Source organism: Branchiostoma belcheri, unplaced genomic scaffold (genome assembly GCF_001625305.1).
Source record: "Branchiostoma belcheri isolate BF01 breed outbred unplaced genomic scaffold, Haploidv18h27 scaffold15, whole genome shotgun sequence".
Lineage (NCBI taxonomy): Eukaryota > Metazoa > Chordata > Leptocardii > Amphioxiformes > Branchiostomatidae > Branchiostoma > Branchiostoma belcheri.
In genome coordinates this window covers 2182237-2198178 of record NW_017802935.1, presented here as the reverse complement: position 1 = coordinate 2198178, position 15942 = coordinate 2182237, and the positions used below count along the sequence as shown (strand labels likewise).

Below are 15942 nucleotides of genomic sequence, written 5' to 3'. Positions count from 1 at the left end.
CCTGATCTCTTATTGTATAGAATATTTTATTTGATTTTGTATATTATTTTGTCTCTGCTGCTACCTTTCAGTTATTTAAATGGCTGATCAATTTGTTATATTTATCTTTTCTTTGGAATTATGATCAGTTAGACATTATGTTCTATTCAGTTATTTAAGTTATTTATACCTTTGTTAATTTTGTTGGCACCTTTGTTGATTACATACAACTCTGAATTATGTTCAGATTATTCTGTGCTTTTTTTTAGGTCGACCTCTGACTTTCCTATTGATTTGAATTTACTCTATTGATTTGAAGTTACTTTATTATTTGTAATCATCATTATGTACAAAGTTTTGTTATCTATGTTTTATTTTATTGACCCCAGGAAGAATAGTGCTTTTAAGCACTAATGGGGATCGGAATAAACAAACAAACAAGCTTGTCGTATACGTCGCTAAGTACTGCCACAAATTCACAATACCAGAATTGTATTCCTGTCGTTTAGTAGCATTTTTATGTTGGCCGGATTTTATATTTATTCGCCCGCGCGCACTAGTATGGGGGACTTCAGAGGATGTCATCCATAAAAGTAAGCCGGTGTGGCCTTACTAAAACAACTGGACAGGATTTTGGAAACGGTCAAACGTTTCAGGTAACATCCGCTGGCTTAGTATAAAGAAAGGGTGAAGGTGGAGTATAAATATATGGACAACTCTCATTGTATCAAATCAGTCGAACAATACACTCTGTGCCTTCCATAAACTTTTCAAAACGTTCGTTCGACAAGGAACGGGGTAGCCTTCACAAATATATTTCGCATGAGAATAAAACAACACAGTGACTTTATCACCCTCACAGTCAGCCATTTTTTTCTCCCTGCAGCAAAGTTTTACCTTTATTTTCTGCAGTGTGATTTGTTCTCCTATCCTCCGGAGCTCGTGAGAAGTCGGGAAGGTGTAGCTGGGTAGACCTGGCGTGTCAGTTAGCGACATCTGTGCTAGTGGTCTGTGTGGGAAGGACAATGTTTTTTTTTAAATTATAATTCGTAATAATAAAGATTAAAAGGAAAAAAACAGTTTGCAGGGGGGGGGATAAGCCTAGTAGGCTTATATATGACAATTCATCTCCCACTGCCTCCTGAGAAGAAGTCAAACCCCCTAATAGCATGACAAGAATAGTTTAATAGAATAGAATAGATTAGAATAGCAGTTACTTTGTTCCTATTACCTGGTCACATATAAGCCCTTTCGCCATTAGCGGCGCGAAATGCATGATGGGTAATGTCCGCCATTTTTGGAGATAAACACGCCGCCACGCGAACATGTTATGTACGAAAGGTGTGTACACCTTGGGTGAGGTGTAAGCCGTTTTGGCGTTCAAACAGCGACGTTAGCTTCCGAACGGCTACGTTTGGATAGATCTAATTCTTAAGAATAAACGGAGTTTTTGAGTTGAAAGTATTTTAATAGTTCAGACGTGTTTTTTTTGTGTGTGCTTCGTGTGTGTGTACCGGCAATGCCTGTGTCCTGTGTGTGTTTTTGCTGGTCATAAGTGAAGATTTTCGTTGCGATTTCGTGCCGAAATGGAGGACGAGGCTGATGGTCCTTCCTTGGAAGAAATCGGGCATTGGAAAGTGCGGGCATTGAAGGTCTTTTTGCGAGAGAGAGGACTCAAAACAACGGGGAGCTGGAGAAAGGCCGAGCTGCGAGCTTCTTTGGCATACAGCGCCGTGCAGCTCGGTATACCCGTGAAGCAGGACGAGATCGCCGAGGACATTGCACGATCTACGCAGTACGCCGAACTGTTGAAGGTTAATGGCACAAAACTACCTGATCCCCTGCTGGACTTGACTGAAGGGTGGCTGAAGGAAAACGACGCCGTGTAACAAATTATGGCCTCCGGTCGGCTTCACGGACATCGCCAAGTGGCTGCTGTGCGAGGCCCCGTGCGTCAGCGAACCAAGAGACAGCAGCTGGAGGACGGATCGAAAGACAGCAGCACTGCACGATCGTCTCCTCAGCGACTACAATGAGGGGAAAGCCTACTCGTACTTCGAGAGCAAGTGGGTAAAAACAGAAGTCCACTACCAAACAAAAACCGAGACAGTTCTAGAGAGTTCGGGGTTCAGAGTTCAGGAGTCACTTGAGCGAGCGGCCACGTGGTTTGTGGGCCCACTGAAATCTTGTTGTTGTATCTAATCACTAAAAATTCCATGCGGAGGATGTGTGGACAGGGGCACTTGTTGCAGCTGAACAGTTCTTCAAGGAGTTTGTTGCCACTGAACTTGTACACAGGAAGATACAGAAGAACAATAACTCCAAAACCACAGAGTGAAGTTCTATCAGCCATATGGTCATTTTTATTCCAACCAAGGAGTTATCTCAATGTTCCAAAAAATCTTGTTTCACAATTTCATTGTTCAAAATTTGCTGTTCAAGTTTCATGCATTCTAGTGCGAAAATGCAGTAGATATAGTGTTGGATAGTTATACACATGTATATAGATTATAGGGTAAACTCATACATTATTATGTCCTTGGCATTTGTTTATGAAGTATTTCCCAGCAGTGAAAAACATTAACAAGTGAAAGATTTCATTTCAAAAGAAAATTGTATCATTTTCCTTCTATGTAGAAAGGCAATCCTTACAACAACAAGCACTCACTTCATGTATGATACAGTATATGCAATGTAATGATGACTTACATTGCATATAATGATTACTAAAAAAATGATGACTAAAAAAAGATGATGAATATGTAGGCTCAGATATGTAGACTATGATTAGTATGAATGACACTGTCAGGTTTACTTGATCAGGCCTGACTGCAGGTTAACTAATGCAGCACAGACCTTGACAATATCATCTGCTGCTGATATCAATGCTATGGGAAATGTACCCCCCAGGATTTTGAAGTCCTTAAGTCTATTGATTGCCCGTTCCACATGAATTCCCAAGTTAGCCACTTCCTTTGTTTTCCCTACTTTGTCCCTAGTCATCTGACGATTCCCCTGTGCAGCAGGTGGAACTTCCGAAGTAGCATGTCTAAGCAAAAGGTCTTCCTGTAGGTCATCTTCCTAGCATGTGGCTCTAGGTACTGATACATGTCATTAAATGCCTGTTTTGACCTTAATCCTATACAATGATTTACATCATTGTCAGTCTTCATACTGTCAGCAGTAAACATCTGTTTCTTTCCACATGATTTTTTTTCAGAGACCTTCTGTTGAGTTTTAAGCGAGATGACTTCCTGCTCTAGTTCTTCCACCCTATGTTCCAGTGTGTTTATCTGTATTTGCTTACTTATACTAGTTATACAGCCCTGACAGTCACATTCTTCTCTGCAGTCACATTTGTAAGTGTACCTGTGGTCATGCTCTGTCTTTTCCACCGGAGTCATTACAACATCATCTTCATCAATACTAGTACATGTACGTGGCTTCTTTTTCTTTTTTGGGGGTCAGGAACCGCAACACGTTTTGATGGAGGTGGTCGCTTTGGCGTTACCTTCTGGTCAGATGAAGGCCCTGTGTAGCCGAGATGTAGGACGGGGTCAGGATGTGCTGCTGTGGGTTTGCCATCTATAAAGTGTTGAGAACAAACCCTATCATGTGGCTTGTTAACCCAGTTTTTATTGCTAACCGAGTCTTTCTTGTTTATTAGTTTGTTCCACCGTCTTCTGGCATCGGGTCTTTTCTTCTCAGTAGGGAATGGGAATAGTTTGAACGTGGGGGGCAGTCGCAGCAGCCAAGTTTGGTACCATGTTTTTGGCATGTCCATTTGTTTAGATGGTATGTTGAATTGCTGCAATTCACTACTGCACACAGCTCATGATGGACAGTAACACTGTAAAAAGAAGAAGAGAGGAAAATTGAACAAAAAGTGATACTACATGGATTTAAGTTCAAAACATTTGTCTTGACTGCACTAGCATAATTTTTGCAATGCATAAAACCCTACCCCACCACCATGTATCCTAGTATTCCTACTACGAAAACCACACTAAATATTTACTAAAATTATTGGTGCACTCACTGCATGTGCTATTCATTCATGGTTATTATAATCGTTAATTCGTCGTGAGGATTGCGGTTAGAAAGCTTTATGTGCTTGCGGTGACACGAGCAAAGACGTGCCACGCATATCGGCCTGTTGTGCAGACAAAAGCCAATGCTATTTATCGAAATGTTTTACTGTCCAAAACATATGCCAGTAAAAGATTCCACACTATTTTACCCATATAACCACTCTAAAAATAAAATAGATGTTCCAAAACTCGTTTTAGCGAGATTGGTCAGGAAAATTGAGCAGAAAACATGAGGGGAGGGGGGCATGCAGGCGGTAGCGCTAGCTTGCATATCGTCAAAAAAACCTACCGTAAATCCCCTTGAAGAGAAAGATATCACGATATTTTTGGCAAACTAGGTCCAGAACATCGTTGGAACTCAGCCCAAGGCGGGTCACCACCGGTAACGCCGTGTGTAAGCTGGAAATTCAGACATGATGGTGCTTGGCACAAGGGCGTCTGCGGCTCTGTTTATCTCTCTGTTTATCTCCAATTTTTGGATCGAACGTCAAATTCGCGCAGGCGCACTAGTAATTGCGAAAGGGCTTATAGAAGGCAATAAGTTGGCTCCTTACAAAGCCGAGACCTTCAAAAAGTCGAGATAGGCTGCTTACAAGTCGTTGTAGTGATGAACAGTGCGCCGATCTGTCTGTAGATGTTAACTTTCAGTACAGAAGATTGACAGAGATTACTGGAATGAATAGCGATGATCTACCCTGCCATATAACATACAATACCCGGCTTTCATCAGGTTCTATACAGCTTGTACTCAGACTGTCTGGCAGCGCCCATAGGCAGCCAATTTTACCGGCGCTTGTTCTGAGGCATCAGAGCTGGCGATGAAAGAATTTTCCATTGATTCGTTTTAAATTGTGGAGATTTAGGATTTAGGATGCATCGAAACGAGAGGCGATGGATTGGGGTAGAAATAGGGCGATGCAGTAATCTCAATGGTGAGTTTGTGAAAGTAGACAGTGGAATGAATGAATGAATGAATGAATGAATGAATGAATGAATGAATGAATGAATGAATGAATGAATGAATGAATGAAACACATTTAGAGTACGTTTAAAGATACACCTTCTCCTGGGTAGAACAGGACTTTGTAATATCTATACAGATATCAAACTTGAGAACCAGGGTAAATACAGACTGTAATGTGTTACAAAAGTAGCGGTTCCTTTTTATCGTTATCTACATCAAGTACGAAAAGTATTCTGTTTTAACACATACAGACACCTAACCACCCAGATACACACACACCTAACTCAATTCTTGTACTCCAAGCAACCCAGCAAACACAAATAGAAACCTACAAATCAGCCGTGGTTCACATATGACACGTCTGTGACTAGGTACTACAGTGACTATTCATTAACACGGCTAGAACACCGTTCTAAACTCTCTTATCACGTCAGGCAGGTGTTTCTAGTCTTCAGCCTTGCTTTTGTTCATTGCCATATTTAGACAAAGTGACGTTGAGTATGATCTCCAACGGCTATTCCAGGTTTGTGTCCTTTAAAGCTGCATTATGTAACATTAGGACGGTACAAAAAAGGTAATTTTTCCGGCCATTCTTTACAAAGTAAGTTGAATCAAGTCAATGACCCCTACTTCATTGCACATAGGTGTCATTCAGGAAGTATTGTAAATATGATGGTTTACGGATGTGTTTAAAACCTGTCAGTCATGTTTGTTTACATTCTGGTAGTTTGTGGTGGTACCACAATCTGATTGCGCCTCGTGTGAGCTTTTTTAGCGCCAACTATAAATGTAAAAAAAGGTCAGATAATTCATTAAATGCACAAATATGTTGAAACGCGAAAGCAAATTACAATCTCACAAGATTTTTCAATATAAACGTTTCAGGTTTCATGCAAAAATGTTACATAATACGCCTTTATAAAGAACCTTGTACGAAACGGGTTTGTATAGGGCTCAGACAGAGATACCCTACAGGTGAAGTAGTCTGTATGCGACGTTGAAGTCTCTTCGGTCGCTATTATAGAACTTATATTGACATTGACTTTTACCGGTTAAAACTAGAACATCAAGTGATAATTGCCCCCGGATCGAATTTCATTAGTTCTTCCAACTTGGACGTGAGCTCTAACTAGGTATGGCGATAATTTGTTTTTATCTCTTGGCAAGTGCCGCGTAGGGAACAACATGAAGCGTGTATAGCCCGTTGCTTTGCCTCATGTCAGTATGTGGGCCGTGGGACCACGAGGAATCTTATACAATATACGACGTCGACAGCTAACAATGTTTAGTGGACAATTCTACGAGCATTGCTACACGTGGACAATACCTAACAATTTTCACTGTTCTGTCAGAGCTCTGTAGTTCTTCGTATACCGACACTTAGTGCCACACAGTTCACATATTCATACCTTTTGAGGGAACACAAACAGAAATAGACACTCATACCCCTAGCGTTAAGTATAAGAGAAGTATTATGACTACTAGGATTATGGTGATTCATTGAACTTGCCAAAAAGTGTTGTTGAAATCTGGGGAAAATCTATTAAAGGCTTTGGTCGATGATAAAGACTGATGGGTCCTTTTAGAGCGAAGACAAGAACGTACTCGAGGGGATGTCTGAAAAATAACAATCAATTCGTCAAGCTTTTTAGTAACATTGTAGACAAAGGACAAGGACAATATGACGTTACACTCAGGTTACTACCTATTTCATAACGCCACAAACACACAAAACAACAATATAAGAGTGATTAACAAGTGTACAGTGGGCCCTTCTCCCGTTACACAATGTTGTAATTGACTAGTTGACTAGTAACTAATTAGGGTATGTAAATCAGTGAGGTAGTGTTTAGTGTTAGTGGTAAGACTTGAAAATTACCTTCGTAATATATTTGATTTCCTTTCACAGAAAAGCACAGCTACGTGCGGTCCTCGTGTAAAAGCATCACCACTTCCGAATTCTGTAAAACTTTTCATTAGTTCACACCTTCCGTTTTCTGGAACTTTCCAGCCTACTTGACAGGAATTCATCATCACAAGGATTAAGGCTGATAAACTAACACAAAGTAAAACGGCCATCCTTAAACGTGAAGCATAATGCTTTTCAAGACGCTACGTACTCGACACGTCACTGTAGACTTGACTCGACCATTGTAAGTCGGTCGATTTTATCCATTTAGAGTCCCACACCCTGTCGGGGATTTCTATTGAGCCTGTCTATAGCTTGTCAGATACTCCTTAATGCACTGTCTAGAGGGTAATCCGCGGATAAGTCCGCCGGGATCCGCGGAGTAATTGCAGTGTGGAGCCTGTATGTCGGCTCTACAAATCAGCAAGGCGTCTCGGAACTGGCCAATCAGAGACGCTTTCATGCCACACCCCTTTAAGACTGCGTGGAACGCAACTGGTCGGCATACAACTACAACACAACAAGGTAGAAGTACATCACAACTGATCGGTCCACATCTGCACAACAACGTACAAGTACAGCACAACTGGTCGGCGTACAACAACTCAACAACGTCCTACAACACCACAACTGAGCGTACAACGTCCTATACGGAAAACGTGAGTACCTTTACAACTTAACAACGATCACAAAGGCATATCAGTTGTTTTAAAGTACAGGACGGTCGTGGCTACGATAACTTGACTTCGGTGCGTCTTGAGTTAAAATGTGGGTTGTTTGTACAACTTGTATGAATGTAGTTTGCAACATTCCTGGCAGAAAGCCGTACCTTCTTCCATTAAGGAAATTACTTTTACTCAGAATTCTTTAGAGGTTGATGATTATGACAAGACAAGATAGATAAAAGTTTCTCCCAGCCCAAAGGAATAAGTGCTATGCGGTGTTAGCAAATGCGGGCTTTAAACGACACTTGTAGTTAGATATGCGAATAGAAGGGTAGGTGTAACACGTCGTTCCATAACGTAGTGGCGTGGCGGCGAAACAATACAGATGCATGCGACATTAGTACATAGATTATTCTTTACAGCACAAATTACAAAAATATTCATTGCAAAATGTACATCGTTAAAAGTTGGAAAGATTGTGGAAAATAGTTTTCACTCCAAAGGCAAATGCCTGTTTCTGAATGAAAAAAAAAACAACAACAAAGAATTCTCTATAGCTAGGTAAAAGCCAACATCTATCAACAAGTTGCAGTATGGAAAGTTGACGATTTTCTCTTGGCACAATTCTCTAAACTGTACAGGTTTCAGAATCCAACTTCAGATACCGTAATTATAAGCGAAACAATCGACATTAGGTCGAGTAACAGCAGATACGATAAATGTGATGCACAAAAAATGATTGAAGATTTGACTGGAACCACGGCGTTAAATGCGACACAACTGATCCCGTGTTTACTGTAATGTGTTGTCGAACTATTTTAAGAGTCGTTAGTACATACAGCCTTTCAATTAGCACTGTATAAAGTAGGAGGATGATATAGGACGGGGATAAAAGGCTTAGTAGAAGTACACCATTACAGACAGCCATCGTAAAGTCTTAAAACGGCGCGTCCATCCTGACTGAAAGATTACGCGCGTAGGGCATTGTTTCAACTTTTGGCAATACACGAAATAGCTAAAACCCTATCTTTAAGCACACCATAAAGCAAGCTTTTAGGAACACGAGAGTGGATAAACGGAACTTTTACGCGTGATTTAAGGAGTACGTAAAGAATGGATTTTGTGCAGTGAATATTTCTTTGATCATGTCTTCACGAAAATGATCACTAAGTTTATAAAACTCTGTTACGAGCATTCTTGTTGGTTATCTGCTTATTTCAAACCAATTCAAACGGAGAATATCTCCGCTAAACGCCGGCACCATGAAAAACCAAATTGTGCTGTGAAAATACGACGCTGCGAAAGAACAAAACACCAACATTACAGAAAACGATGCCATCAAACAAAGCGGTGAAAAAGCTTGGATAAAAGCCCAGGGGAAATAAAGTGTAGTGATGGTATCTAACAAACGACTGGTTAGACTGTGGGTAGTATATTCACTCTACAATATATACTCTATTATTATATACTGTGCACATGCGGCAACTCTATAATGACCGAAAAAAGTGTCGCATGCCGCATCGGTATAAAACCCAATTAAACATGATTCAAAACATCAAAGTGTTTGTAATTTGTCATATCTCGCTAAGAAACAGATAAGATGGTGACGTCATGAAAGCCCATAAAGACGTCATGAAAGCCCATAAAGACGTCATGAAAGCCCATAAAGACATAAGCGGTCTTTCTACAAAACCAAGCGTTTCTGAAAAGATAAAAAAGTGAATGACCCCTTACGCACGTAGCACTTTTCAGTGTTTTTAAAAAAGATTTGTTCAAACCATATCATCATCGTAAAACTTTTCCAATTTACCAAAAATGATTAGTTATGCGTTATGATTGTCTAACTATATTCATAACGTCACTCTTTCTGGAAAGTACATTTTTGACATACGTGTATCTGGATTTTGAGTGAAGTTGACATATGGAAACGAAACCATCATATATTGAAACCATCATACAATGCATATTGCAATACATACATGGTTTATGCTAAGAATTAAAAGTAAGATGTTTTCAATCTCAAATTTGAGGGCGATTTAACACAGTAAATGCCCAAGAAAACATACAATCAACGACATCAACTACGATTGATGTATGCTATGTGATGTAACTTATGGCTTTAACGTTAAAGATTCACTGAATCATGTAAATCACTCACATGTTAGTCTTTCAGTTATAAAAGCGCCCCTAGCGGCCAAAGAAAAGTCTGCTTGTGGTAGAAGCTCCGAAACCCATTTACAAAGCTACAAGGCAGAAATGATAACGAATTTACTTTGATTCAAACGCTGTGGAATCGCACTCACCTATTACTAGTACTTTGCGCTCTCTCTAGTTGATACATTTACTTGAGCGTAACGCCAAGGCAGAGATCCACGTTCTGAAGTTCTGGAAATACAAATAGCCATGGGTCGTTTAGCATACCGAGAAAATACACTGATTTGGACTGAAGTTCTGCCTTCGGGGAAAATACATGGCAATTTGCATCCGAGAATAGTTCATTATTCTCTCACTTACCACACGCACATGTTTCTGAAGAGGAAGTAGTAGTCAATATCCCTTCGTCTGAACAATATGGTACGGCACTTCGGTGTCTGTAATATTGAAAAGAGTCTGTAGGTTGTGCTGTTTATACACGCGGCGAAAGAGATATGCAGACAGAATATAAATCATGGAAAAATCGTGATGGAAGGCAGGCATAGGAGCAGCATTGTCTTACCAGTGGTGATCGGTAGATGGCGCCACTTATACTACTTTTAAGCATCTTATTTCTTTGATGTTATTGCAGTGTTATCGACGGCTATCTACTGTTGATTTCAACGGTACCACAGTGCGTTATAAACAAGTAATCTAAGTTCTTTATCATCGCGATCAGAATGGTGCCAACAGCCAAACCAATTTTCTCTGATTACACGAGAGCTACCAAACCCTTTGGCGAGGTAATAGACCACTTTGGGCACCTCAATTTTCTCTTGTCGAGGGCAGTTAATAGCTGGAGATCATATCTCACATATTACATCATTACCACCTTGGACACTTATGCAAATAAGCGCTCTGACGTCAGTTAGACTGGATAATGAACGTTGGTATCATGACCCTACCGTTATACAACATAGACGTTCCGTATATACGATGTAGCGTGGTTTTACTTCATTACATCCCCCTAAGTCGTGACAAGGACCACAGCGTACATTTTGCATGATGGACTACATGTGACATAGTAATGTCACGGCAAAGTAGCCATTAAAGTCTTGATTACACTATTCTTCAAATATTACATTACTGGGTAACACTGGAAACAATTAAGATCCATCTTAACTGAGGTCCAACGGCTTTATAGCGCATGTGATGATGGAATACTGCTCTTTTTCAGCTATCTCTGTGCTGAACTTTTGAATCTATATTTGGTTAAGAGTGCGTTTGTCAGTTAAAGGAATGCATGCAGCGGGTGTACAGAAAATGCGAAAACACACGGAAACAGGCAGAAACAAGCGTTTTCGGCATGCAGTTATCTTTCTTGATTTTCGTTTTAATTCGACGACTATGTGAATACCATTTAAATCTGTTGGACAGAGAAGTTCCTCTTAAGTTAGACATGTCCCTGTTATTAGGGGGATTCGTGAATCTGTTTTTTTTCTGTTCCCACAGTTCGATGGCTGTCAGACAGTTTGCTGTCGCCGTGCTGGTCCTGACGATGCTGTTTCGCTGTCGCGCGCAGAGGCCGGCGTGCTGTGAGTCCGGGTCGTGCATCTGTCCCTACGTCAGCCGCCTGCATAACCCGGGGAACCACGGCTACGGCATCCTCACGACGGGCAAGCGGCAGTGGAGACAGCACGGGCCGGCCACGCTGTCACCCAACCAACTTCTCACGACGTCTCAAGCAGCGCCACCTGGCGGAGAGGGCGCGACGACATCCAGTCATGATACAGACAGGTGAAAACAGCCATGTTTACACTTCATCCTTTAACACGAATTATCATATAGCCAGAAGACGTCGACCAATCAGAAGGCTTCATTCCCAGGTCATAGCCTCGAAAGTGGTCGGTTATTAGAATAAGCGACCACTTTTTGGAACCACCGCTCACTTGGTGGTTTATTCAATGGTTATCGCACCTGGCCAGGGATTATCTCGCCATATACACCTCGGGGGGGGGGGGGGCATTAACCCTTTAATATATCACCTGTACACTTCACAATCACTTATATACAGCTAAAGAACACTGTCTGAATACATCGACTCAACACTAGCGAGGAAGAAATGCACTTTACAACATACTACCTCATGATTTACCCGACAGATTGTCATTTTCATCAATGGCTGTCCATGAGCTTGTACTACTGAAATATACTTTGGTGTGTAGAGAAAATCGTGCGGATTTTGAATGTGAATCCATACGTCCTCCTTCACTCAAAGGCTTTTTATCTACTAGTAGTTGGTTTAGAGAAGGAGCCACAAAGTCTGCAACTTAAAGAGTGTATAATGGTGACAACACTCGCACCTGCCTACACACTATGAACAGGGAGGGGCCGTTACTCTTAATTCAATAAGACTGTCAGGTCTTCCGGCAAAGACGTGTCAACACAGGAGCTGCAGACGGAAAGGTAAGATTAGTGGCAGACGGGAGCCTCACAGGGCTAAGCTTTAGGTAAGCACAGCAAGCGATCTTCTGTTGGAATGAGATCTGTGCAACAGGCACTATACACTGCAAACCGATGAGGGGACGGCTTCCATTTCTCTGTTATAGAGCACTGAATCGTTCTTCAGTCGTAGTACATGTATATAGAGTGGATCCATTCCTCAAGCAAACCGTCATCTAGCACATGTGCACAGTGGCCGGTAGACATCTAGCACAGTGACATCTAGCAGTGACAGGCTGAATAAAAGTTCTAAATGGAAACTATGCGGCTCCAGATGTCTTACTGAGGGGTGACTGTGGTGTGATAGATGTCGGTTAGATTGAGGAATAAATCCACTATATATGCTTTAAATGTAGGTTAGAAAGCCGAGTTCCACCCCACACTACCCGCTCTATACGTAAAGTCTGGTTCTCTAGCCTCTAGGTATGAACAGGCGTCCACAAGTCGTGCAAATGCTCGCTGAAAACCATATTTGTAATTACGTGCCAGACACGATAATGACCCGGTGTTACCTGTGAGATGCCGACTGACGGATGGTCGCTGCTACTTCGGTTAATCTTGAGAATTTCTCAAGATCCCGTAGGGTGTGTTGTTTTACAGGACAACAAATAACTTTCACAGCAAAGCCAGTGTTAAAGGTATAAAAATAACTTGTTATGTTCTGATGTCCTCAGCTTATAATCTCTTGAATAACTCTTTCTAAACAAGATCCCGTAGGGCATGTTGTTATACAGGAGGACAAATTACGATAAACGCGAAACGCGTAAAAAGTTTTTACTGTAGGAAAAAACTATCAAAATAGATGCAGCGATGTTGTCAGCTAATAACTTTGAATAACTCTTTCTAAATATGATCCCGTAGGGCATGTTGGTAGGAAGACAAATAACTATCACAGCAAAACCAGCTTCAACCTGTAGAAAAATAAATAGCTATTAAAATAGATGCGGCGATGTCGTCAACTAATCTTTGAATAACTTTCCAGATATAAGATATAAGCCTCTACGTGAGATAAGACGTCAGCATGTAACTGGGTACATCAATACTTTAGCAGACACTTCAAGTCTTAATTGTTTCACAGTATCCTGTGTCATTGGTTGCCAATGTCATGTGCCAGAAGTCGGTATGTTTCCCCATGTCGGGGTGCCACTTGTCTTGTTACTAACTAGACAAGGTGATGTGCAACAAGTTATACCATCACCTAATCGTTTACAGAGGTTCACAATGAGTATGTTTTCTTCTGATTCGGAGATAATCCCTTCATCAGAATCCGTGTCTTATCATCATGTGATTTTTCACAGAGGTTTAAAATGAGTAATGTTTAATGCATTGCAAAAAATATATTAGTACGTTTTTTTCTGATTCAGAGACGATCCCGTCATCAGTGTCCGTGTGAAACTGCACCGCCTGGCCGAACGACTCCATAAGCTCAGAGGTAAGTACACAGCCGTATATTGTCCCAGCGATTTCAAGAAGTTTGATTCCATTTCGACTCTGTTAACGAGTGATATGCAATCAGAGCTCTTTGTGTGAGTCTACAATCACTGCAATTGTGATGTTTATTTGCCCGTGAAAGTTATGGTGATATCTACCCACTTAGAATGGTCCATGTTTTATTGCAGCTTGTTAACAACATGAGAAAGATCACAAAGCTTCCTTGACTTTGCCTTTTATAGCGCCCATTACATATGGAGTGAGAATTTTCAATGGACCTTGGCATACAAGAAGTACGTGAGCACACATGCACTGTTAAAACTACCCTCGAACTAGATACTTTGACAATTAAACATGTCAAAAGCAACTAAAACAGGGACCATTTTTTGAACAGCGAACGACTTTATTGCCACCCAGTGACTTCCGGGAGAGTTTTACGCTAACTGCAGCAGTAGAGCACTAGAGGGTTATTTTATGATTGAGAATCGCAAAGTAGTCCTTGATACCTCTCTTAGGCAAAAACTGATAAAATTGCTCCAGAAGGGTAAAATTTGCAATAACAGCCGACACCTCGGGAAAACAATTAGTAATCCAACAGGATAGATTACACAGCTTACTCGAACAAAATCATCTTGATCCTGTTTCTTGGAGTGAGACAAACGTTAAGCCATCCCTTTAGGCGAGATGATCCTGAAACAATTAGACTGTAAGACACGCCAGCGGCAGGTAATTTGTGTGAATCATAAACACTTGACGGAGAGATAAACCCGTCATTATGGTGGCAGGTGTTAATACATAGCTTAAGTTTTACTCCATTCATAAACAAGCAGAGCTGCGGAAGATTAGAAACCGTCTGCGCCCCTGATGCCGACATCATGACGGTGGGGGCGGTGAAAGAAGACTTACACTTAGCTTCAGACCGAATTATCATGTAGTACTCCACTTTGCACAACATGCTTTTTAAAGGTACATATCAAGGCACAGGAGGTCTTTGCTTCGAATACTGTAAGCCCAAAGTTTCGTTAGGGAAAATTAGGTTTCAAAAAGAAATTGACTCACCGAAATTTTCGACCGAATCTCTCGGTCTTCATTCGGTACTAGTATCTGACCGCACGTGTGACGTCAGCACAGGGTCAAAGTTAGTCGGAAGTCGGTAACGGCCCCCGCCCCGGTTAATGTCCAAAGTTTGAAGGTATTCCCTGGTAGCAATCCAAACCAGATTGTAATGTTAACGTTGACCAAAGTGTGCGACATTGTTCAATACCTTTGTCCTATGTATGACGCTGATGATGTCACAGGAAGGAATATGTTACCTTCACACACACCCCCCCCCAGCAGGCAGACTCAGCATTAAGTAAGACATGGGGGATGCCTCCTCACACTTATCCCTTAATCATACCATTCATCAACCCTGCCGAGCTGAGTCTCTCCGTGATCGGGAGATCTCCATCTCCGCGCAAACAAACAGACTTCATGGCACCCACTGAAGGCCGCTCCCGTCTGGATAGGTCACTGAGAGGCAGAAATGCCAGGAGACACGAGACTCTAGCGTTAAGGGGAGCCAATATCGTTCAAAGATGTGTATCCAAATTATTTCCAGCGATCACGGGGGTGGATTTAGAAAATGTGCTACCACGTCGTGTGGTAGCACCGGCCTCCGGCAGCGTTTTGAGTCTAAGTGTGCGAACAGCGAGTACCGCTTACGCGATATGAAATGTATTGCAAAGTAATAAAGCAAGTAGGGAAACGTGTGAATGATGCACTAGCCAGTGCTGCTTCGGCGATTTCAAGTGCCCAAAGGTTTATCTTATCTAGTAACATATGTCTTTCTGACTTCACAGAGAAGTCGCTGACGAAAGCCTCACGCCTGTGGTCCAGCTCCGGCCCGATGAAACCGCCGCCGGCGTCCGTACAGCAGCGCGCTATGGACCGGCGGTAGAGACCGGGCAGACAGGACTGCAAGCAAGCAAGCAAGCAGGAACAAGATTTGTGCAGCAAGAAAGCAAGCGAGCAAGCAAGAACAAAATTTGAAAATAACGGCTTTATGATATCGTTACGACGAGGGTGATTCTGAGAACACACGATGAAATGAAAAAACAAAAACGAGTATGTAAGGATAAAACGTAATGTATTTCACTACTTCTCAAGTATTTACTGTGGAGGAACTGGTTCTCTCTGTACAGTTCCACACTTCTATACTGTACCGACTGTGACACAACTTTACAAACGTACGATTAAAGACAAAGTAAAAGCAAGTAATTTTTTGGT

At 41.5% G+C, this 15942-nt stretch overlaps 1 protein-coding gene across 1 annotated transcript; it reads left to right on the top strand.

The window, feature by feature from the left end:
- The first annotated feature begins 7515 nt into the window (after positions 1–7515).
- LOC109465290 lies at positions 7516–15881 on the top strand. Its single transcript, XM_019762482.1, has 4 exons — positions 7516–7602; positions 11254–11538; positions 13608–13675; positions 15516–15881. The coding sequence occupies exons 2-4, from the start codon at positions 11258–11260 to the stop codon at positions 15611–15613; spliced, it is 447 nt and encodes a 148-aa protein (XP_019618041.1). The 5' UTR covers positions 7516–7602; positions 11254–11257; the 3' UTR covers positions 15614–15881.
- Positions 15882–15942: the final 61 nt, after the last annotated feature.